Source organism: Sus scrofa, chromosome 15 (genome assembly GCF_000003025.6).
Source record: "Sus scrofa isolate TJ Tabasco breed Duroc chromosome 15, Sscrofa11.1, whole genome shotgun sequence".
In the NCBI taxonomy this organism is placed as follows: domain Eukaryota; kingdom Metazoa; phylum Chordata; class Mammalia; order Artiodactyla; family Suidae; genus Sus; species Sus scrofa.
The window spans coordinates 126463175-126488382 of record NC_010457.5 but is presented as its reverse complement, the minus strand read 5'-3'; the positions used below and the strand labels follow the sequence as shown (position 1 = coordinate 126488382).

Sequence of the window (25208 nt, the reverse complement as noted above, 5' to 3'; positions counted from 1 at the left end):
GAGGCTATGTCCATAAACAAAAAATTAGCCCAAATTGTCTTTGGTAAGTTTTAATCCAGTCTAATTTCTTTTTTAATGTGTTACAGACTATTTCAAACATGTGTACTGTATTTGTTCTCATCTTGAATTTTTTTTTCAGTAGTTTGCCTCTTATTTTTGCTTTTTTCTTGCTTCCAGAAAAAGAAAGAAACAATCAGGGTTAAGAAGGAAGAGAGTAAAGGAGAAAAAAAAAATACTTTAGTTTTCTACCATATTTTAAGACCTATGAGAATAAAGTTGATTACCATGCTAGTAGTTTATTTGAAGTGCTTGATGGAGAAGGAAATTTGGAAAAAATGACACACTGTCCAGTTTGTAAGCAAATTATATTTAAGAAACATCTGCAATATTCTTCCCTAACTTGCAAAATGAAACAAAACAAACAAACAAACAAAATGTTGCATAAGCAAGTTTCTTAAAAAGGACCCTCTTTGGCTTAATGCTCTGTATTTATTAGAATAAATATATGTCTTTCCTGGAGCTCATTTATGCACCGGTTGCTTCTGGTGGTGCATAAACGAGTGTTCAACATGAGGGCAAATTAAAAGTGTCCAAGATGAAAAAAGTCACAAAGTATAAAGCTAAGGGTGATACCAGTGGTTTGGTGAAGTCTGTGAGTAAAAAGTATGTATTTACAACAGATAAACAAATATGTAGATTCATGAACTGAAAACTGAAAACAGTACTTTTATGTGATGTTTAAAATGGAAACGTTAATATATTGTACATTAAAAAATCCATTGTTCAAGCATTGTTTTCAAATTGTAGTCTTGATGGAATTTATTTGATATAGAAAGCTTAAGAAAACTCTGTAAAAATTATTAGATACATCATCTTAACTAGAAGAGAAAAAGGGAAAGGGAGAAAAAGTGATTTTTTTAGTATAAAATTGTATCTTTCAAGTTGAGACTTTCTACTGGATGTACTACCTATAAAAGATTTTATGCCCAGTCCTTTCTGAGAAAAGAAATTTGTTTGTCGCATTGAGGAGAGATTAAGAAATGCAAAGCCTGAAGTTCCCATCGTGGCTCAGCTGTTAACAAACCTGACTGGCATCCATGAGGATGCAGGTTCAATCTCTGGCCTCACTCAGTGGGTTAAGGATCTAGCGTTGCCATGAGCTGTGGTGTAGGTCGCAGACAAGGCTCAGATCCTGCATTGCTGTGGCCCTGGTGTAAGCTGACAGCTACAGCTCCAATTGAACCCCTCGCCTGGGAACCTCCATATGCCATGAGTGCAGCCCTAAAAAAGACAGAAAGACAAAAAGAAAAAAGAAATGAAATGAAATGAAAAGCCATGGGAGTTCCTTGGTGGCTCATTGGGTTAAGGATCCAGCATATACATTCTGTGGCTTGGGTCACAGCTGTGGCTCAGGTTAGACTCCTGGCCCAAGAACTTCTGTACGCTGTAGATGCAGCCAAAAAAAGGAAGAAAAGATAGAAATGCAAAGCCATTACAATGAACCACACTGAACTCTTTGGATAAGAAAGAAGCCTTCTGTACTGAATGGTGTAGCAGCTGAGAAATTCACCATGTGGTAGGTGTGCTCACACACGTGGGTGGATCAAATGAAACACACACACACACAGGGATGACCTCCATAGGCCATCCTGTTAGAGCAATTCCCCAATATATCACTTCAGCAAAGATGGTCCACGCCTCCCTCACACTTTTTCAGTGCAATCATTGGCCACTGTAGCTTGGTTACCGCTTGCATGGCCATTGGTCTTTGGGAGAGAGAACGGGTGCTGTGCCAACTTGGATGCTTACCTGATTCCTCCAACCCCAGAGACTCTTTAAGACTCGCCTTGTTACAGTTAAGAGAGTTTGAAGACAGAATAAGAGACATAGTGAGCAGCTCACTGATAGAAATCTGAGGATCTCTTCCCTTCACTCTTCAAATTCAAGCTGCCTTGGCTGAAAAGAAAAGCTGTTCTGATGAAGGAGGCCAGTGAGATTTTGGAAAGTTTTCCTGATCTGACGCTGCCACCCCTGTCCCTACCGGATTTTGTACAGCAAAGGATCTTCACCTGAGGAACTGTGGAATCGAACTATTAAAAAAAAACAGTAATAAAATATAACTAAGTGGTTTGAAAAATAGACAAGAAAATGCTAAAACTTTATTAAAAGGAAAGGGCAATAATAATTCATTGCAAAGCTCCAAGAGCTGCTTTAGGAAATTGATAAGTATGGGTTTGTAACTTTCTGGTATGTGTATTATATCTAGTATTTTAATTAATTGTCATGTGGATGAGTGCTAAGTATATTGCAGAGATTTTTAAAACATTTATTATACACCACATTTAGTTAAACGTGATTTTACTTTCATATATTTACATATCTTTCCTAACACTTCTAATGATCCTTAAAGTAAAAATGTCTGAATTTAGAATTTTATTTTATTTTTAGCGCTGCTTTACATTTATGGACCGAGGTTTTGTGTTTAAAATGGTTAACAACTACATCAGCATGTTCTCCTCTGGTGATCCCAAGGTAAGAACCATGTGCAGGAGTGACTACTTTCTAAACTGTTGCATGATAAACAAACTGGCAGCTGTATATATCTGTCTAAGGCAATAACCTACCCATTCTCTATATCAAAAACTAATTTCTATACCAATGAGAGGGAGCCTTTTAAAATGATTCATCTGCAAAGTAAGACTCCCAAGTCCTTCCTTCATGGGGGACAATGGAGTGTGAAATGTTTGCATTTCACTTCCCTGAAAGGAGTAGTTCTTTCCAGCTGCAATTCTTGAGCCTCAGGTTTGCTCGGAACTGTCTTGGTTTTAGCACTGAAGGTCTCACTTCCATGGAAACCTTCTCTCTTGGGCAAAACAGGACATTTGATCACCCTGCCTAAAAAGAGGGTATGTGTTGGGAGATTGGAAACAGTACTGTCTAGAGGGAAGGTTCTCAAAGTCAGGTTCTTGGACCAGTCATCTCAGAACTGAGCGCCCACAGGGGGGCCAGAAATCTATATTGCAGCACGACTTCTAGGTGATTCCTGTGCACTGTCAATTTTGAGAACCACTGAGCTGTATCCTATAGAATACGTTAGAAGCAAATCAGACTGGAAATGGGTCAGATCATGAAAGTTGTATCAGTTAAGGTTCTTTGTGTTACAAGCAAGAGAAACCTACTCCAATTTAAGCAAAAAGGCATTTTCTGGCAAGGATGTTTGGAGTAAATAGCACTGATGACTCTGGAGAACTAGTCTTGGGAAAGAGTTGGAACCAAGGTACTGCCAGGGCACAAGAGTAACTACGAAGAAGAAACCAGTGGCCAAGTTCTGCTGCTGCTTAAATAATCAAATGGGGCCATTTTCTCCCTCTTAACACTCTGCTGAAGATTTTCATTCCATGGAGTTCCTGTCATGGCTTAGCGATTAACAAATCCAACTGGTATCCATAAGGACACAGGTTCAATCCCTGGCCTCGCTCGGTGGGTTAAGGATCTGGTGTTGCTGTGAGCTGTGATGTAGGGTGCAGACTTAGCTCGAATCCTGTGTTGCTGTGGCGTATGTTGGCCGGCAGCTACAGCTCCAATTCAGCCCCTATTCGACCCCCTGGGAACCTCCATATGCCACAGGTACAGCCCTAAAAAGACAAAATAAAAATAAAAATTAAAGAAAGATTGACATTCCAGTGAGGAAGCCTCTGACCACCTTGCTGTGGGTCACATGCCTGCCTCTAGGGGAGGGAAGATGGGCACGTAAATTCATAGCTCCCCATTAACCTTTGCTTTTTGGAAGGAAGATAAGTTCCCAAGGGGAAATCATCTAGGTTTGGGGAAAGAATAACGAATATAGAAAGGCCAAACCAAATAATCTTGTTGGAGTCTTTCATGCCATGCTTAGGGGGCTGAACATTATTTTATAGCCATGGAGATTTACTTTAGGCTAGGAGAGTTACATGATTATGTCATTTGGCTTTGAGAATCCAATTCTCTTTGTAAATATTTTTGGAAAGAATCTTCATTAGTGCTCCAGTCAGGCATGAAATTTGCAGAATATCCTTTTCAGTATAATTCTAGTAGACCTAAATTATATATTTTTTTCAAAGACCAAACAGAATATACTCAATAGAGAATAACTGACATGTAGTTTAATTATGCTCCTGTTCACTTTGATGTACAAAGGATTAAGTCAAATACTACTCTTGTTTGAGACAGCAGTGTTTAAATTATCCACTGAAGGTGCCACAGCACGTGATGCTAAAATATTTGAGCAAATGGAATCTCTTTTATTCTGTTAGCTGATATTAGTGAATACAGGGAACGCAATCTAACTGAGTCTTAAAAAGTGATTGCTTAGTTTGCATGACAATGAAAATAGAATGGTTATGAATGTGCTAATTGTTCTTATTTATCTGGTTGTATTAAGTTGTCCTAGACCATGTCTGCACCCCATTTATCAAAATAATCATCAAAACATTGTCAAAAACACAGGCCTCTTTGCAAGGGCAGGGAAGAGGTAGAATTAGATAATATGCTCCGAGAATAAATGACGTTTGGAAAGAGATTCACTCTAATTTTAGGTTATCTGCACCACTCTCTTCCCTGGTGTTGAATCTTAGGCGTTGATTGGCATGATTTGTTTTTTGAGCTAAGTATAGTTGTAGAGCTCTGTATGTGTGGTAAGGCACTGGGTTTTTTGGTTTTGTTTTGTTTTGTTTTGTTTTTCAGAATAAACATGCTATGATATGTACTAAAATAAATGAAAAATACAACTCAGATTGTATCTCATAGAAACTCAATGTAGGCTGTAAATTGGATCATTTCCTGAATAGGTCTTGACCGATTTCCAAAAATAAGGAGCCTGACTACATTTCCCACTTCAGAGGGGACAAAATCTTTTAAACTTAACAATTACCCGGTAGTCACACCGAAGTAACTCCATCTTCTTTTTAGATAAAAGATTCAAGTGCTGCTTTTTATTAACTTCCTTAGTGTATGAATAATAGTCCTTCCTTTGCCTCTTTTTCAGATCTTATGCCAGTTTAAATTTGATTTTCTTCAAGAAGTATGTCAGCATGAACACTTTATTCCTTTGTGTCTTCCTATAAGATCTGCAAACATTCCAGGTAATAATTCCCAGTATTTTTTTTTTTTTTTTTTTTTTTTTTTGTCTTTTTAGGGCCACACTTGTGGCATATGGAGATTCCCGGGCTATGGATCCAATCGGAGCTGTAGCCGCTGGCCTACACCACAGCCACAGTAAGGCCAGAGCCATCTAAGCGACATCTGCAACCTACACCATAGCACACGGCAATACCGGATCCTTAACTCGCTGAGCAAGGCCAGGGATCGAATTCGAGTCCTCATGGATACTAGTCAGGTTCATTACCGCTGGGCACGATGGGAACTCCCAATTCCAAGAATTTTTTTTTTTTTTTTTTTTTTTTGTCTATTTGTTATTTCTTGGGCCACTTCCGCGGCTCATAGAGGTTCCCAGGCTAGGGGTCTAATCGGAGCTGTAGCCACCGGCCTACACCAGAGCCACAGCAACGCGGGATCCGAGCCGCATCTGCAACCTGCACCACAGCTCACGGCAACGCCGGATCGTTAACCCACTGAGGAAGACCAGGGACCAAACCCGCAACCTCATGGTTCCTAGTCGGATTCGTTAACCACTGCGCCACGACAGGAACTCCCCAACTCCAAGAATTTTTATCACTTCCTACAAAGTGAATACTTCTGTTCGTTCGCTTTTTCTAAAGCTTTTGTTTGCTTATCATTTTCCTATTTCCTCGGTCTTGGTTTTGTCTGAAGTTGTCACATGGGCATTAAATCAGATTAAAATGCAGAAAGATTAGTGGCATGTGGCAAAGAATACAGTTCTGTACTTCTCAGTTTTTGTCTATGCTTCCTTTTTCGTTAACGAGAAGGCCAACAAACCATAAAATTGGTGCTTGTAAATCAAAGGATTTTTAACCTAGAGCCATACCTTCTTTCACCATACTGGCTCTAAAAGACTTTTTTTTTATTTTGAGAGACATAAAATTACAGGGAGGAAAAAAAGTTACACTTTGTGAGTATAACTATTTAAAATTATCAGTCATCAGTGTGTGTATGTTAAAATGCAATTCCTCAAAATGAGTTTTATATGAAGAAAACGTACCTTGAAAGCAAGGAAGGCAGGCAGGCATGTGGGTATCAAATATTTTCAATGATACCTCTGGTTCAGAAAGAGGCAGAGATGGGCGCGCAGGTAAAAATGGGGCTTCACCTTTTGTTTACTACACTTACTATAGTATAAATGGTCTACTGACAAGAGTTTCACGTATCGCTTTTGTTAAAAAATATATTTACACACATGTCAGGGTGATCATGGTCGAGAAGGAGCACCACCCATCTAGACATCAGAAACCACGCAAACACTGAGCCACAGAGACAATCCAAAAATGATTTATAAGCAACATATTTTCCTTCTACTTCATAATGTATACATGTATCAAATCATGCTGAACACCTGACACTAATACAATGTTAGATGTCGGTTCCACCTCAATAAAATAAATAAATTGATATTGATTAATTAAACACTTTACTTTTAAGCAGTGAGTACATTACAAGGAGCAGTTTTGATATTCATGGCAAGCAGAAACTTAGATGGTAAAGAACCTCTGGGTCATAGCTTGCAGTAATATTGGAGGGAAAAACCAAGTAATGTACATTATCAAGCCTCTAAACGTTTTGTCATGTGACTCTGAAATAGAAGCTGTAAACAGTATTCCATTATTTGCCTAACTTAATGAAACTCATTTCGTCCAAATGCCTTTCGTAGACTAAAGGATAGAAAAGAATTTCTGACTGTAACATTTTTAGTTGTTTGTTTTGTTTCACTTGTATGAACTAGCACCAAGTTATGACTGGGTTAGGCAGGCTGGTTAAGACATACTAGAGGAGCAAACCTGTTTGTGTCATTTGGATTCTAGTTGTTTACTATGTGTCAGTAGCTCAGAAAAGTCCTGATAGTCTACTTTGGAGATCTGATATTATTAACAGAGAACATAAAAATATGTTTCGTAGGGAGCAGATTTCTAATAGAAAAATATACGCCCAAGATGAAGGCTAAGAATTAAGATAATTCTGTTCATGGCATTCTTTTTTTAAGGAAAGAAGTAAACAATCTGAGGTACTTGTCTTGAAAAACAAAGCTTTCTTAAAGGGACTTACCCTTATTTTTAGGACAGTATATTTAATTTTTCAGTATAAATTACACACAGTTAATGAATGGAGTGATTTTCTGACTGTATATATCTGAATTTCTTGTTTATTTATGTTAAATCCAGATCCTTTGACACCTTCAGAGTCAATACAAGAGTTACATGCATCAGGTAAATAATGTTATTTTATATCGCATTTTATCTGAGTATTAGTAACTACATCATAATTTGATGATATCAAAGGGTTCAAATTTCCAGTTTCCAGAATGCTAATAAGTAGCCACATATTTAATATCAAAATACTAAAAAAGCTGATTGAACTTTTCTATTATCACAGATAATTAAATGCTTCCCCAACTTTAATTCTTCTATACTTTATTCCCCAGAGCTTGGCTTTATTTTAATTTCCCTAAGCATCTGAAATTTCCCTAGAGTGTATATAAATAAAATTCCAAATCATATGTAGTAGTTGCTTATTCAGTGGAACTAGCTTTATATGATATAATTCTGTCAATAAGCCACAGCCTGATTCAAGCCATTGTCTCAAGATTGAGGTTGATTAGAATCCCATGAATTTACTTTTACCCCAAACAAGTTCATAACTTTAAAGAATCTGAACAATTTTTTTTTCCAAGCCAGAGGTTGGGAATTTGATAGTTTTGTTTTCTTTCTGGCCCCTAGCTATTACTCAGTATTTCATGGAAAAATTTATTTCACCTGACTCAGCCCTTTGATCTCAGTGTCCTGAACTTAACACATTCCCTTACTTCTGCTTTATGCAGCCTCCTCAAGGACTGAAAAAAATCAATATGTTTAATTTGCACCTGGTTGGTTATGACCTGGAATATTCCTAATGGGTAATCCTAAGGATTAAAGGAGATAAGGCTTGTAAAGTGCTTAGGCCTAGTGTTGGCATCCAATCCATATTCCATGAGTGGACACTAGTCTTGTTATTAACAATTAGATTTAAGAAGCACGTGGATGATTCTGAATAAATGCATTATCACTGGAAATCTTAACATTCCTTTCTGTGTAATTCAGACTCAAAATTGTGCGGCCCCCTTTGGTTTTTCCTCTCTCTTTGCTCCTTCACATCCTGCAGCGCCCCCCTCTCTGGGTGATTTTACTCCTGCTGCTTGGGTCCCACTACCCCAGGTCCAGACCTCTTCTCACCTCCTCCCTCTGTTGCTACAGCCTCCTGGATTGAAGCTGTCACCCCACATCTCTCTACAATCTTATCATCTCTAGCCGGTAATATTAATGAATCAATAAAGCACAGGTCTGATTGGGCCACTCTCTCGAAGCTGTCAGTGACTTAACATTTCCTACAGAATTCAGTGCACATGGTAAAGGAACCTAGATGCCAGCTTAGGAATATGTACTAGAATTTCTCCCTCATCCAGCCTCATCCATCTAGGCAAAGCAGGCCCAGATAGCAGGCCCAATCTATCTCTCAAGTCTTACTTCTTGCCATTCCAAATCTGGCTGCTGGACTTACTGGTCTTCCCCAAACCTGTGCCCCCAGAAGTCTATGCAATCAAAATCCATCCCTTCTCCCTGCAACCCCCCACTGCCTCCAGCTGCCCGCCCAACTCTCTGCATCTCCGAGCCTTAAGCATCCTCAAAGGCCCATCTCAACATCTTCCTTCTGCTTCCTGATTCCTCCAGATAGAAAATAAGCTTTTCTCCCCTCAACTCCTATAATACGGTAGACACACCACTTTTATGGAATTTAGCATTTGACGCTGAGTACTCTTCGAAGTAGCATACACGGAATACTTGACGGAATGCTTCTTTTCGTCTCTGTAGCAAGACTGCTTACCTGAATCCCTCCTAGTAGGGAAAGGGGTTGAGAGTTGTGTGCTAAATCTTACCAGATTATAAAGTGACCATTGGATTTTCAATAACATGATCTCTTTGCCTACCTCACAAAGATATGCCTGAATATTCAATCACGAATGAATTTTGCCGCAAACACTTCTTAATTGGAATTTTGCTCCGAGAGGTTGGCTTTGCTCTGCAGGAAGACCAAGATGTAAGGCACTTGGCTTTAGCAGTCCTAAAAAATCTAATGGCTAAGCATTCATTTGATGATCGATACAGAGAACCAGTAAGTGATCTTCCTTCCTCCTTTCCCTAAACACCATTTAATGGTTCACTGCATTAAATGCATTATCAGGCCAACCAGGCTATTGATTTTGATGTGAATCGTGTCTTTTGGCTACTTTTCCATCTAGGCAAAGCAGGCCCAGATAGCAAGTTTATACATGCCCCTCTATGGTATGCTTCTGGACAATATGCCAAGGATTTACCTGAAGGACCTGTATCCTTTTACCATCAATACATCGAATCAGGTAAGTTTGCATAATATTCCAAGTGTCTATTTGAATAAATTGTTTGCCTTTTTTGTATGTTTGCCCTACATAACTATTTTCCTGCACCTGTGAGCAAGGGACGGATAAAATAGCACTTCTTGCTCTGTGTTTTGATGCATTTGCATCATATTATTTGTTCCAGGTTGGTCACTAACCAGGTTGGCCTGCCACTTGTCCATCTCTTTAGCATGTTGTTTTCATTTTCCTTTGTTCTCTTCACTGTCTTCCCGTTTGCACAGATGCCTCTGTTGCATTCATGACCTCATGACCTATATACCCTTTCGCACATCGGCTTTAGGCCCACCTGGTGTCCGTAGAGCCAAGTGCCTTATTTGTAGTCACAGTCTAGGATTGGCCTGTCATCCTAGTGACCATACAATAACCCACTTGAGATCTGTTGCCTGTGTTCAAATCCCAGACTAGCCACATTGCTGAATCCAGTAATTTTGCAGGAGATTACCATCTAGAAGTCAGGAGCTATGCCTTTGGATTTTTTTTTTTTTTTTTTTTTTGGACTTTGTTACAATTCCATGACAATCAGTTACTCTCTATGTGACCTTAGGGAATTATTCAACGTCTTTAAGCCTCTGCCTCCTCATTTATAAAATGAGATGGATTATCTCCACCCCAGGATTCTTATGAGGATTAAACTGTGTAATAGAAAACACTCATCATAGAGACTGGCACATAATAAGTACTTAAAATCTTGTTTTTAACAATAGTACTATACATGACAACCCATGATAATAATGTTACATAATTTACAATATAATCAGTGAATTTATGGTATCACTGATAGGTAGAGTCTAAAAAAATACAACAAACTAGTGAATATAACAAAAAAAGAAGCAGATTCACAAATAAAGAGAATAAACTATTGGTTCTCCAAGGGAGAGGGAGAGGACGAGGGGCAATAAAGGAGTAGGAGATTAAGAGATAGAAAGTAGTGTGTATAAAATGAGCTACAAGGATATACTGTACAACACAAGGAATATAGCCAGTATTTTATAATAACTATAAATGCAGTATAGCATTTTAAAATTATGAATCACTGTGTTGTATACCTGTAACTCATATGGTATTGTACATCAACTGCACTTCAATTAACTTTTTATAATCTGCATTTATCAATAACTACTCTACTATTTAGTCTGTATGGAAAAGATAGTTTCCACGACATTGTTAAAAAAAATTTAAATCACTTAAGAAATCTTGTGACTAAGAGTACAGTTTGATGATATGCATTTTCACTGCCTACTTTGACTGGACTCTAAACGATCAAATCACATATCATCTAGTTGAAAGTGCAGTGAAGAAGGCATATGTGGGTTTACAATGTTGAAATATGACAGTTCTCACTAATCCCTTCTGTGCTTTGAATCCAGGGGTCTAGAGACGACCTCAGCACCAATGGAGGATTCCAAGCCCAGTCAGCTATGAAACATGCAAACTCTGTGGATACATCATTTTCCAAAGATGTTTTAAATTCCATAGCAGGTACTTCAGATCTCCTGGAACTTGTGTTGAACACCCATCTGTGTTTACATTGTATATATCACTGTGCTTTTTACCCACTCCATAGCTCATTATACATAATCTATGTGGCAAACTATACCACATTCATATGGCCGAAGAGTCTTGATACATGTTTCTTTAAATGCCGTCCAGCAACTTCCTCTTTTACTTAGAGTTCATTTTTTACTTACATCAAGGAGCAGTCTGCTCTGATGTTATCATAATTGTTTCCTTCTGGAAACACTCTTGAAGTTTTTCATTGCATACCGCGTTTTAAAATATAATAGCTCTTCAACTTTGAAGATTATTTTTAAGAACGATTTTGGAAATGTCATCTTAATTTCTTATAGACAGTCAAAAATTGAAAGCTTCTTCCCCAAAAGCATCCTTAGGAATTTTTATTAAGCGTTTTGAAATAGAAACTTTCTTTAAAAGGCTTTTAAAGAAATCAAAGGAACACACTTTATTTCCAGTTATAATGGTTTAAATGTTCCTAAATCTTTAATGCTGGCATGGTTGTTGTAACAGTATTTTAAAAGTTGCATATCTTTAATGTCAACCCAGACTCTGTTATGTCAACCTGTCACAGTACTGCTGCCTCTTGGATGATCAGCATCCTTTTGGTTGATCGTCTTAGCTTTCTGTGTGTGTGTCCATGCATCTCATTATCATCTGTGTGCTGTGGCTTGTGTTTACAGCATTTTCATCAATAGCTATTTCTACAGTAAACCATGCTGATTCCAGAGCTTCGTTAGCAAGTCTTGACTCCAACCCAAGTACCAATGAGAAGAGCAGTGAGAAAACCGACAACTGTGAAAAGGTACGGCTTCCCTCCCAAACCTACTGAGCATGGTAGGCGTCAGCAACCTCCTAGTCTTACTCAAGTCTTGCTGGTTCTTTAATTCCCAGATTCCAAGGCCCTTGTCCCTGATAGGCTCAACTCTTCGATTTGACAAGTTAGATCAGGCGGAAACCAGGAGTCTACTTATGTGCTTTCTTCACATTATGAAAACAATTTCAGAGGGTAAAGAGAGCCCTTTAAAATTAATTAAATTTTTTTTATAATTTAAACTTAAAAAGTCTCACGCTGCTTTGGTAATTCCTTTCAGAGACTCTAATTGCCTACTGGCAAAGAGCCCCCAGTCCAGAGGTGTCCGACTTCTTCAGCATCTTGGAGTAAGTTTTATAGTTGACTACTTAAAATTTCTTTCTAGAACCTTCAACATATTTTAGTGTACCATTTTTCATTCTAAGTACCATATGGTGAATTACCTATCAATAATAATCAGTAAACTATTTAAAGAAAACAATATTTTTCTTTTAAGGTATTGGATGAACACTTTGTATAAATAAAAAGGCATAAATAATTAGAATGTGATTTTTTTTTCTTTCTAGGGTTTGTCTTCAAAATTTCAGATACCTAGGAAAACGTAATATAATAAGGTAATTATTTTAAATTCCAAAAAGTCAGTTGAATCTTTTAAAAAGAATTATGATTTATTGTCAATGTATTAGGTTAGACTTATATGTTAGAAATCTTAAAATGCAAATAAAGTTTATTAGGTCGACCTCACGTTAGACTTGGAAGTTTGACAATTCCCCTATACCCAGAGTAGATCTGGGAATAGTTAAGCTGTCTGGAGGAAAAGCATAAAACACATATCTCTGAATGGAAACCCTTCATGTATCTTCTCAACTAATTTGTCTATCTTTATGTGAATACAACTTGAAAGATACCTATTGAAGAAAATAATTCCAATTTTCTTAATTACTTCAAGAAAATAACTGCCATAAGCCCCTCACACCTCCCTTAAACCCCCAATTTCCCATTTCCAGAAGAAAATATGATTATATTTTCCATAGCCTGTGAACTATGTCACTGTTACATAATCACTCTGTCAGTTGCCCTTTTTATTCCTTATAAATTCAGTTTTCCTTGCAGAAAAATTGCTGCTGCATTTAAATTTGTGCAGTCCACCCAGAACAACGGAACTCTCAAAGGATCTAATCCTTCCTGCCAAACTTCAGGCCTCTTGCCACAATGGTAATGTCACATTTGCTTGATATTTAAAATTATATTGTGAGTGTTTATGTATGTAGGATGTGGATACACACATATGCACACACATCCATAGATATTCATATAAACACAGATAACTAAACCAAACACAGATTTCAAGTCACTCTCTATATTTCTCTGAAAAAACTTCATAGGTACTTCCCTATCTTCCCCACTAGCTTGTAAAGGCCTAAGAAGCAAGGATTATGCCTTATTTATGCACATCTGTACGCAGTACCTTGCATAGAATGAGGGTCAGTGAGTATCTTGAACCTGAGAAGACGTATTTCTGATAAATGCCTATGTTGATGTTTGCTAATCCTCTAGCGACAAAGTAAAATATGGGATGGGATCTCCCTCTTCCTTTCAGTAAGGATAATATTTTAGCAGTATTCTTAGGGTTTAAAGCCGCACCTGAGGCATGTGGAAGTTCTCAGACCAGAGATTGAACCCGTGCCACGGCAGTGGCCCCAGGCCACTGCAGATCCTTAACCTGCTGCACCACATGGGAACTCCCTCAAAGTATTTTTGCAAGAGTCAAATGCAATAAGGAAGCATGGCTGGCCCCATAAATTCATTTTAGATTTTTCAGTCCTCAGACTGATTGAACTAGTATATAAAACCTAGGGTCACCCTTCATTAACCTACCCTCCAGGAAGCATTGGCCCTGAAATCCTACCTAAGAGCTCTTCTGGGTTTAGCAAATCAGAATTCTTGGCTAAAATTTTCTCTTGTTTGATGTATTCTCCTCAAGGGTATCATAATAATATATAATATGAAAATGGCTCTATTTTATAAAGAGTTTTAGAAAGAAATATGAAAGTAGTAGCCAATAAATCAGAGACTAAATGTTGCCTCTTTAGCCACAGGGACCCTTTGAAATGCCCCCCTTAGGACAAAGCAAATGAAAACATGTAATGGGCATGTTTTTGCAAATGGTAGTAGAATAAAGGACTTTAAACAGTGACTTTCCACATTTAATGGCCTTGGTAACCCACCTGAGGTCACTGCACTTTTGTAGATGTTTGGTGGACTAGATATCAAACTCCTCCCCGATCCATGTGGGCAGGTGCTGGTCATTCCCCTGCTTCTCCTCCCAGAAACCACAGCTTTTCCTCCAAGAATTCCAGACTGAAGTAAACTCACAACCTGGAGGCATACAGCCCCAAACCCAATCATCTTTGTAGCTGAAGGAATGACCCAGACCCTCTTGGCTGTTGAAAGCCAAATTCAGATCTCCAGGGCCCCGAGCCATCCAGAGCATTTGATTTAGCCAGAACCAAATAAACCTTGGAAGTAAGACAGAGAGAAAATTGTTCCTTCTTTTTTAGGCTTGACTCTTCAGGAGCTCCTATTGCCTACTTTCTTCAAAGAAATGTGCTATGACTTTGCCCAAATGAGAGCTTAAGTGGAAGTCAGAAATGGGAAGTATTCCTGCTTCTGCAAAAACGCTGCCTCATTTCCCCGGCTGGAAGTGCCAGGGGCATTGAATGAGAGCCCTGGCCACCGTCCCCTCTTTGGGAAATTAGCAGCACAGAGACCCCCTCAGCTCTCTCCCCCACAAAGATCGTATGTCAGCCCCTCTCTGTGGGTGTGACACAAATGGAATGACAAAACTCGAAAGAATGTTCAGATATAAAGAAGTGGGAAACAAAGGGTTATTTTAGACCAGATTTTACTTTTCAAAATTTTACCTCCTAAAAATAATTGATACAATTGAGCTATACAGTACTGTAATTTTTTAATGTCTACCCTTGTGCCTTTCTGATCAATCAATAGCCAACTTAACATCCACAGAATCCCAAGAATTCATTAAATAATAATGAATATGCTTGAATAATGAATATGAATTCAGTATCTATTATTTGTCTGCAAGCCTTTGGTATCTATTATCATCCTGAACCCTTTGTTGGCTTAAATTAAATTTCTCCAAAAGTACTTTTAAAAGTTCCTCACATCATGCTACCTATAATTAATATTTTTTAATAAAAAGTCTCTATGCAAAAGTGTTAAAAAATATTTGACTCAAGAGTGTTTGAATGAACTTTTGGTTATCATATTCCTATGACTTTACCAGTTTTCTTCTTTCATTTTCAGGATGCACACCACCTCCAGTCATGAATCACAGAAGCAGCACCGATCACAAACATTACCAATAATTCGAGGCAAAAATGCACTTTCTAACCCCAAACTCCTACAGATGTTAGACAATACCATGACCAGTAAGTAAATCAGAAACAGTATCAGCAAGATGGCTATCATTTTTCTCTCGATGTGTGCAGGACATAAAATCCATTATGTTTCAGAAATGTAAGGAATGTTCCTGTGCCCCCGAGACCACTGTTTTTCAGGCTCTGAAGTAGCCTGGGGAACATTCCTGAGAGGAGAGGTTTCAGCAGGAAACAGTTTAAAAATGCAATGTCCCAAATGATCTGTCTACACAGCAGGAACAGATCCTGGACATGGAGGACAGACTTGTGTTTACCCTGGGGGAGGAGGGAGGGAGCGGGATGGATAGGGAGTTTGGGTTGGTAGCTGCAAATCACTGCATTTGGAGTGGATAAGCAATGACATCCTGCTGTACAGCACAGGGAACTATATCCCATCACTTGTGATGGAACATGATGGAGGATAATGTGGGAAAAAGAAAATACATATGTATATGTAAGACTGGGTCACGCTGCTCTACAGCAGAAATTGACAGAACATTGTAAATCAACGATAATAAAAAAAAAAGTAGTGGGGGAGAGTAAAGCTCTCAATATAATATGTTCAGGGTAGTTCCTTGGAAACAAGTGGCTTTGGCCTCATGAGGGTTATGGCAGCCTCTCTCAACCAGATTCTTGTTGTCTGCCCTTTGGGAAGAGGAGAAAGTTGTCCAAATCCTAGAAGCAGTAAGTGGGTCATCTTGAATTCAGGGGTGCACACATTCCAGGTGTGAATGAGCAAAATATGAGACCCAGTGTTTTGTATCATGTAAATGTTAGCAATTATGAAGATGTGACCACAGTTAACCATGTGTAGGTGTATGCCTCAACCTACAAATGCATGTAGTGTGTAGGTGTATGCCTCAACCTACAAATGCATGTAGTGTGTAGGTGTATGCCTCAACCTGCAAATGCATGTAGTGTGTAGGTGTATGCCTCAACCTACAAATGCATGTAGTGCCTTTCTGAGGAGGCCATTTATGCGGACTATCCACTGAGACGGTACGTTTGGTCTGTTGGCCGGGGAGCATATAACATGATCCAGACTTCTCATGAAAGAAACACAACTCTCCCAATGGCTAAATCAATGAGAAAGAAGTGAGAAATAATGGAAAACAGACTGTTCCGGTCCTTTGAAACGATAACTGACAAATGAAAAGGGTACACTCACTGTCTTGGTTTGAGTTGAGACAATAAGATTCTGCAGACTGTGGAGCTTAAAACAACAGACATTTATTTCTCATAGTTCTAGAGGCTGGGAGGTCTGAGATCAAGGTGTCAGCAGATCTGATGTCTGGTGAAAACCTGGTTTGCAGGTGGCCACCATCTTGCTGTGTCCTTACATGACAGAGAGATGATCTCTCTGGGGTCCCTTTTTAAAAGGGCACTAATCCCATTCCTGAGGGCGCCATTCCCACAACCCTAATTAACTCTCAAAAACCCCACCTCTTACCGTCATATTTTGAATTAGGCTTCGACATGTAAATCTGGGGGGACACAAACACTTAGTCTTTAGCACCCACTAAAAACTCCATTTTGTGTTTTTGCTTCAGCCAATAGAGAAGTTGAACAAATGGAAGTACTTTGATTTAATCAATTACTTATCAAAACACTAGTAAACATGGTCTATGGGGTTTTTTTATTTTTAATGATTTTTATTTTTTCCATTATAGCTGGTTTACAGTGATCTGTCAATTTTCTACCACACAGCAAGGTGACCCAGTCACACATACACATGTACATTCCTTTCTCTCACATTACCAGGCTCCATCACAAGTGACTAGATATAGTTCCCAGTGCTATACAGCAGGATCTCATTGCTTATGCATTCCAAAGGCAGTAGTTTGCATCTATTAACCCTAAATTCCCAGCCCATCCTACTCCCTCCCCCTCCCTCTTGGCAACCACAAGTCTGTTCTCCAAATCCATGATTTTCTTCTCTGTGGAAAGGTTCATTTGTGCTTTATATTAGATTCCAGGTACAAGTGATATCATATGGTATTTGTCTTTCTCTTTCTGACTTACTTCACTTAGTATGAGAGTCTCTAGCTCCATCCATGTTGCTGCAAATGGCATTATTTTGTTCTTTTTTAGGGTTGAGTAGTATTCCATTGTGTATATGTATCACATCTTCTGAATCCATTCATCTTTTGATGGGCATTTGGGTTGTTTCCATGTCTTGGCTATTGTGAATAGTGCTGCAATGAACATATGGGTGCATGTGACTTTTCCAAGGAAACTTTTGTCCAGATATATGCCCAAGAGTGGGACTGCTGGGTCATATGGTAGTTCTATATTTAGTTTTCTGAGGTACCTCCATACTATTTTCCATAGTGGTTGTACCAATTTACATTCCCATCAACAGTTCCCTTTTCTCCACACCCTCTCCAGCATTCGTTATTTGTGGCCTTATTAATGATGGCCATCTGACTGCTGTGAGGTAGTTTTGATTTGCATTTCTCTAATAATCAGTGATGTTCAGCAGTTTTTCATGTGCTTTTTGGCCATCTGTACATCTTCTTTGGAGAAATGTCTATTCAGGTATTTTGACCATTTTTCCATTGGGTTGTTGGCTTTTTTGCTGTTGAGTGGTATGAGTTGTTTGTATATTTTAGAGATTAAGCCCTTGTCAGTTTGTCAGTTGCATCATTTGAAACTATTTTCTCCCATTCTGTAAGTTGTCTTTTTTTTTTTTTTGGTTTCCTTTGCAGCTATGTTATAAAAGAAAAAGTTCCTTAAAGGATACAAAGATTTGTCTTAGTCATTAATGTATTTTCTATTTTGTATTTTGTAGGCAACTCCAATGAAATAGACATTGTGCACCATGTGGACACAGAGGCCAATGTCGCTACAGAGGTTTGCCTGACTATTCTAGACCTGCTAGCCCTCTTCACTCAAGTCCACCAGGTGAGTGTGACCATAGCGTCTTCCACAACATGATAAAATGAAAGGTGGAAAAGTCATGCATAGACAAGAACACATTTTTAAAATATTTTCCGAAGTCTACGAACCTTACATAAATCAACCTGAGTATGAGTGGAGAACATGTTAAAAACAAGATTCAGAAGTTATCAGAAGTGGGCTAGTGCTCAGTTGGTATACACACGGACATATTTCACTGTTGTCCAATAATAAGCACTCTTTCTTCCTTATTTCTCCTGCTTTACTGTCAGACAAGCTGGGTGGAATGAGAATATGGCTACTTTTTCAATCTCAAAAGGATAGACAGCTCACTTGTCAATCCATCCATTAGAGAGGTCTTAACCAACCTATATAAAGTTATCCTACCCCCCAAAGCAATTACTTTCCATCATGTTATCATTCTGCTCTATTTTCTTATTTAGTAATTTTTTTTTAGTCACTGCTCTATAAGTTTCATTAAGAACATAGACCTTCTTAATCAGTACTTTATTTCCAGAATTGTGCCTATCATGTAGTAGATTCATAGCAAAATTTTTTTTTGCTTTTTTTTTTTTTTTTAGGGCTGCACCCATGGCATATGGAGGTTCCTAGGCTAGGAGTCGAATCGGAACAGTTGCTGCCGGCCTACACCACAGCCACAGCAACCCTGGATCCGAGCCACATCTGCGACCTACACCACAGCTTAAGGCAATGCCAGATCCTTAACCCACTGAGCAAATCCAGGGATTCAACCCCCATCCTCATGGATACTAGTCAGGTTCATTACCACTGAGCCACAATAGGAACTCCCAGGGAGTGAATATTTTTTGAAAGAATACAGGTGTCTGTTCATTCATCCTCAATAACTTTTGTTTTAAATTTCCAGAGACAACTTCAACAATCTGAATGTCAAAATTCAACGATGAAAAGGGTCTTTGATACCTACATGCTCTTCTTCCAAGTCAACCAATCAGCCACAGCACTGAAGCACGTATTTGCCTCCTTGAGGCTGTTTGTATGCAAGGTAAGGGTCCTTCAGTTTCCAGGGAAAAGCTCAGTGAAGTGTTTACTACTGACAGTAAACACATAGTAATCCTTACATCTTTCAGTGTGGAAGGAAGGCTTGTTTTCTTCCAGTTTTATTAGACCATTAGACTAATTATTTAGTTTATTTGGTTTATTAGACTATTTGATGTTGTTAAACTGATTCATGGTCTCAAATGAAGTTCTCAGTCTGATGTCCTATCTATTGTATATCAAAAGGGAATAAAATTCACGTCTAGCCATTGGGTTCCGTTGTTTGTGGCAGAGTGAGTGAAAATGCTCACCATCCACTGTGATGTCCATTCATGCCACGTTAAAGGTGCCACATTAAAGTAGATATAATAGAGACCACCTTTGAGGACCCCGGTGGTTTTACAATGTTGGGTGAATAGAAACTACTCAACATTCTCATTCCTTTGCCTTGGGTAGTCATCCGTTATTGATGCGAGGGATACTTACAACATAGAGCATGATTATTTCTAGGAAAAAAAGAAATACCGACATAGACTTTAGTAAATAAAATTGTATCCTCTTTCACTTGCAAATGAAAGAAAAGGTCTTGGTTGAAAAAAAAAAAAGAAACAAATTTCATTCTAAGGAATTTTAAAATATGCAAATGAATAGAGCAAGGTGAAGGAATGGTGCTCACTTCACCAGCACTTCTGTTTCCATAGTTTCCTTCAGCCTTCTTCCAAGGGCCTGCCGACCTGTGTGGATCATTCTGCTATGAAGTCCTGAAATGCTGTAACCACAGGTCACGGTCAACTCAGACGGAAGCCTCAGCCCTTCTGTATTTTTTCATGAGGAAGAATTTTGAATTTAACAAGCAGAAGTCAATTGTCCGGTCCCACTTACAAGTAAGTGCTGTCGATTTTCATTCATGTTGTTCAAACCACTCATCTGTTTCAGCATCAATAAAAGCCTGCTGTTCCCAGGGCAACCGGTTACCAACTCCTCCATCAGATTCCTCCTTAAAGGCGCTGTCACTCTCAATGCCAAGGCATAGGAAGAGGGCAGCTGGGCAGAAACCAGCAGAGCCCATGACTCCACTTGTACTTTTCCCTTCTTCTGCCAAGGAATCGAAATCAGACAGACTACACAACTTATGAAACCATGACGGTTTCTAGGTGCCAATCCCACCAGATTCTGAATTCATTTATTGTGCCTACAGGGAGAAATTAATGATACATTCATCCAACTTAATGGATTTCTTTACAGCTACTCTTTCGGAGTTACTCACCTTTGAGGTTTCATTTTTCTTTTCTCTTTCAGCTCATCAAGGCTGTAAGCCAGTTAATAGCTGATGCTGGGATTGGAGGCTCGCGGTTCCAGCATTCCCTTGCAATTACCAATAATTTTGCTAATGGAGACAAGCAAATGAAAGTAAGAAATGCTTTTTGGACTTTTTTTTTTTTTTAAGAATTAGGAGTGGGAGTTCCTGTCGTGGCTCAGTGGTTAACGAACCTGACTAGCATCCATGAAGACATGGGATCCATCCCTGGCCTCCCTCAGTGGGTTAAGGATCTGACGTTGCCGTGAGCTGTGGTGTAGGTCACAGACGCGGCTCAGATCCTGCATTGCTGTGGCTCTGGCATAGGCTGGCAGCTACAGCTCTGATTGGACCCCTAGCCTGGGACCCTCCATATAACTGCCACTGTGGCCCTAAAAGACAAAGACAAAAAAAAAAAAAATTTTGGAATAAACTACACCGAATTCTGTTTGTGAGACATCAAAATTGTAAAAATACAAATTCTGTATTGTGTTTATTGACACTTTGAGTATTTATGTTCAATTTGCTTGTTTCAATGGATAATCACTTCTTACACTTTCAACATGTAATCAGGTAGAATTTCCAAGATAGAGGATTGAAAGATACGTAACAAGAAAACTAACCACAAATATCAAGAAATACAATGATTCTCTCATAATCCTGTTCTTGGTCAAATTCATTTTATCTTTTGGAACTTTCTGGAGACTTATCTTTCAGTCATTAGACTAAAAAGTCCAGGAGGAGAGCCTGGGTGTCAGGCATGGCTGAACCCAGGGGATTAAAATGATGTTTGCAAATCCCTTTCCCCGACGACATCGATTTTTGCTTCTCTGTCTCACAGATTTCCTCTTTGTTTACTTCTTTCACAGCAGTCTTTCCCCACAAGCTCACTCTCTTAGAAATTCTGAAGACACTGGTAGTCTTCTATGAGTGGGAAAAGCTCCTTGTTCTGCAGCACCAATCGAAGTCCCAGGACCGAATCCCTTGAGTCTAGCCCTGTATCATGTGCCCATCCCTATGCCAATCCCTGTGGCCTGGGGTATCCAAGAATATGATTGATGGACCAGTCCAGTATCATGTGCCCCACCCCACCCCCTGCCCCGGTGCTTGGAAATGAAGTATACCCATTCAATTCACATGCACTAGAGCCTGAGAGGATGTCAGCAAATGTCAGAGGACAGTCAGCATGGTATTCCCAGAAGAAGGTAGGCTAGCAGGCCAAATGGAGTCTACCTCAACTCAGCTTCAAATCACACAATCACAATACAGAGACTCTGCACAGAAGGACTATACATATTTGTAAACACTCTATAGGTTGCACCAGACTGTGATGCCAAGCCATAGCTAATAGCACAACTTGAAGTAAGTGATCTTGTGAATTCTAAACAGATAAGACTATTGCATTTGGAGTGGATAAGCAATGAGATCCTGCTGTATAGCACCAGGAACTATATCTAGTCACTGGTGATGGAACGTGATGGAGGATAATGTGAGAAAAAGAGTGTGTGTGTGTGTGTGTGTGTGTGTGTGTATGTGTGTGAGAGAGAGAGAGAGAGAGAGAGACTGGGTCATTTTGCTGTGCAGCAGAAATTGACAGAACATTGTAAATCACCTATAATAGAAAAAATAAAAATCTTTTTTTTAAAAAAAAAAAAAGCAGGTAATGACCTAGGCACTCTCTTTTCCAAAGAATAGCAATTTCCCAGCAGAGGTGAAAGATCTGACTAAACGTATAAGGACTGTTTTGATGGCCACGGCTCAGATGAAGGAGCATGAGAAGGACCCTGAGATGCTGGTGGACCTCCAGTACAGCCTGGCAAACTCCTATGCAAGCACTCCCGAGCTCCGGAGGACCTGGTTGGAGAGCATGGCCAAGATTCATGCAAGAAACGGAGATTTATCCGAGGTGATTAGCAAAGGTTCAGTCATTCTCTATCGATGTTGTCCTTTTTATCAGCATTATTGGGTTCTCCTTTACAACAGCAGGAATATAAAAAGTTACCATGCTTCTCCACTAATGTGGATATGACCTAATTATATGTTATGTGCATTAAATTTGCATGTAAGGTTCAAGGATCCCTGACTCCACATAAATGATGTCCAATAAAGGCCAAAGTCCATGGGGACAGCTGCAGTTGTAAGAATGCAGTACAGAACCAAATGCTAAAAATCTGAGGCTGAGGAGGAGGGTTGTAAGGGTGTCTGGAAATTAGGAGTCATATAAGTTATTGTTCTCTGTGTTAAAACTTCTTCTGTGAAATGGGAGTTGAATGGGTAAACTCGCCATCGTGGCAAGTAAATTCAGGTTGGGGATAATCTGGCCTTGTGTGCAGCCTGTCTGAACTAGCAATGGAAAGCTTAACACTCCTAAGAGCCACATGAGGAGAAGAAACTGTGTGAAGGTTATAAATCAATAGCTAACTTGTTTAAGTCTGTTTAAACACTGGGTAGAGAGTTCCCATCGTGGCTTAGCAGAAATGAATCTGATTAGTATCCATGAGGATACAGGTTCCATCCCTGACCTCACTCAGTGGGTCAAGGATCTGGCATGGCCTCAAACTGTGGTGTAGGTCGCAGACATGGCTCAGATCTGACATTGCTGTGACTGATGTAGGCTGGCAGCTATAGCTCTGATTGGCCCCCTAGCCTGGGAACTTCCATATGCTGCAGGTATGGCCCTAAAAAGATAAATAAATAAATAAGTAAATAAATAAAGCAATAAAACGCTGGGTGGATTCCAGCAATTCACATCACCCGAGTGTCTTCTGGACACCAGATTGGGAAGTTCTGCTTTATTCCAAGGATTGTGCCCCCTTGGGGAAGAGATTCATCTGCCAGGAAACTTGAAGTTCTTCTAAACACATGTGAGGGACTCTGGGATGGAAGTAGATCTGACCAGAGGCCTCCCTTGGCAGCAGTTGGGTGAGGACTAAAATGAGAAATGCCAGTTCCCCTGGCCTACCCTAAAAATAGAGGAAAACCTCCATAAACATTCAAAAGGAAGAGCGAAAGTCACTTGGACTCTTCAATAGGTCAAGGTCTAGTGTGTGTTTAGCAATGTTCAAGGGCTTGCAAGAGATAATAAAGAACAGTAAAAAGTCACTCAAACAATCTGGGAGGAGCGCACACAAGCTGCATGAGGTCACACTGTTTAATCGGGAGCCACCTGCAAGGCTGCCTGTTTAAAGGCCATAGAAATTCAAAGATGGGGAGGAAGCCATTACGAGAGGTAGAAAAAGTAAGACAGCTTATTTTTACTTCCAATTGATATCCAGGTGCTATGATTTATAGTTTAACAAGAAAAGAGAACTGTGGAGCTATATATATATCTGTGTGTGTGTGTGTGTGTGTGTGTGTGTGTATGTTGTGCATATGTACGTATGTATGTTTATACACACACATACACATTTAGAGAAAAAGAAAAAGAAAATTCATAAAACTTCTATGGCAAAGTTCTTCAGGCCAGCTTACCCACCTGGAAACTTCCTCAAGAAAAATAAACCAAAAAAATGCCCCAATACACATTTTACTCTTGATTGTGAAGTTTTTGGAAACCTAATTGATTCTTATTTTCAGTTCTGTCATTAAAAGCATTTCTTCACATAGTTTGACTTGGAAGACCGACTCTTCTTGGAAGATCAGTCCTGATGAGAAAAATCGTAAAATGGAAGGTGTGCCTTCCTCTCAAACTCTTCTCTTCTTTATTCCAGGCCGCTATGTGCTACATCCATATAGCTGCCCTCATTGCAGAATACCTGAAAAGAAGGGGTAAGATGACCCTGTGAGGGGAGAAATTCCAGAAATCAGTATGACAAAATCTAACTTGAAACTTCTCTCTCTTCATTTTAAATGTTATTAACCTCAGTGTTTTAGTAAGCAGCATTAGTTCGCACAGATATTTCTAATTATGCTGTGCTTTTTCACTCTCTCTTTTCATACCTTTATCATGTTTATTGGATGTACCATCAGACCAACTGGTGCGCTTCTTAGTTCGAAATGAGAATGCTTCATCGGTTAACAGTTTGTAGTTTCATGATCTTGAATTAACATGAACGTGTGAGAGTGTGCTAACCTCATCTTGCACTGCCATAGGTTACTGGAAAATGGAAAAGCTTTGCACACCATCCCAGCTCCCGGAGGACATCCACCCCTGTGATAGCAACCCATTACTAACAAGTCCCCGTGGAGGAAGTGAGTGACCTAACTGCCCTCCTTTACCCCCACCCAACAGTGCCAGGAACTCAAGTTGCCGCTTAAACTGTACTTCAGCGAAACTCTTAAACGTAGTCCTAGAAGCGAGAACTGTCTTAGGTCTACATAACGTACTCTGTAAAAACCCAAAATTCCTACCATTGGGAAACCCCAATCCCTTCAAACTCAACGACGTTTAGAAAACTAAGACGTTCTCAGCCAACGGAACTGCATCTTAGCCAATACTGGAGCCGTGTTTTGCTACCAATTTACATGCTAGTCTGCCCTCAGGATTTTACTCTAAAACTGATGAATTGTTTAAAATGGCAAAAGAAATCCATTTTAATTTTGAAATATAGTATGACTGTTTATTCAAAATAAGGGGTGCAGAATTGGAGACAGAAATATAGTGTATACATAGGACTATACTTATAACCAACA

At 39.3% G+C, this 25208-nt stretch overlaps 1 protein-coding gene across 35 annotated transcripts in view; it reads left to right on the top strand.

Annotated features, from left to right (window-relative positions):
• The window catches only part of DOCK10 (dedicator of cytokinesis 10), a 276179-nt gene that overhangs the window by 223373 nt on the left and 27598 nt on the right, over positions 1-25208 (top strand). For 9 of the 35 annotated variants that reach the window (XM_003133687.6, XM_021074800.1, XM_013984547.2 and 6 more), the window contains exons 29-47: positions 2449-2532; positions 5024-5120; positions 7332-7376; positions 9140-9315; positions 9443-9559; positions 10966-11077; positions 11794-11915; positions 12005-12119; positions 12205-12271; positions 12491-12538; positions 13038-13139; positions 15252-15376; positions 18156-18268; positions 19149-19286; positions 19981-20163; positions 20579-20689; positions 22267-22482; positions 24287-24344; positions 24669-24767. In XM_003133687.6, the coding sequence (XP_003133735.3) occupies positions 2449-2532; positions 5024-5120; positions 7332-7376; positions 9140-9315; positions 9443-9559; positions 10966-11077; positions 11794-11915; positions 12005-12119; positions 12205-12271; positions 12491-12538; positions 13038-13139; positions 15252-15376; positions 18156-18268; positions 19149-19286; positions 19981-20163; positions 20579-20689; positions 22267-22482; positions 24287-24344; positions 24669-24767 (2128 nt within the window). Of the gene's footprint in view, positions 1-2448; positions 2533-5023; positions 5121-7331; positions 7377-9139; positions 9316-9442; positions 9560-10965; positions 11078-11793; positions 11916-12004; positions 12120-12204; positions 12272-12490; positions 12539-13025; positions 13140-15251; positions 15377-18155; positions 18269-19148; positions 19287-19980; positions 20164-20578; positions 20690-22266; positions 22483-24286; positions 24345-24668; positions 24768-25208 lie in introns of all 35 variants that reach the window. The other 26 variants (XM_013984546.2, XM_013984540.2, XM_013984541.2 and 23 more) reach the window with 6 other exon arrangements.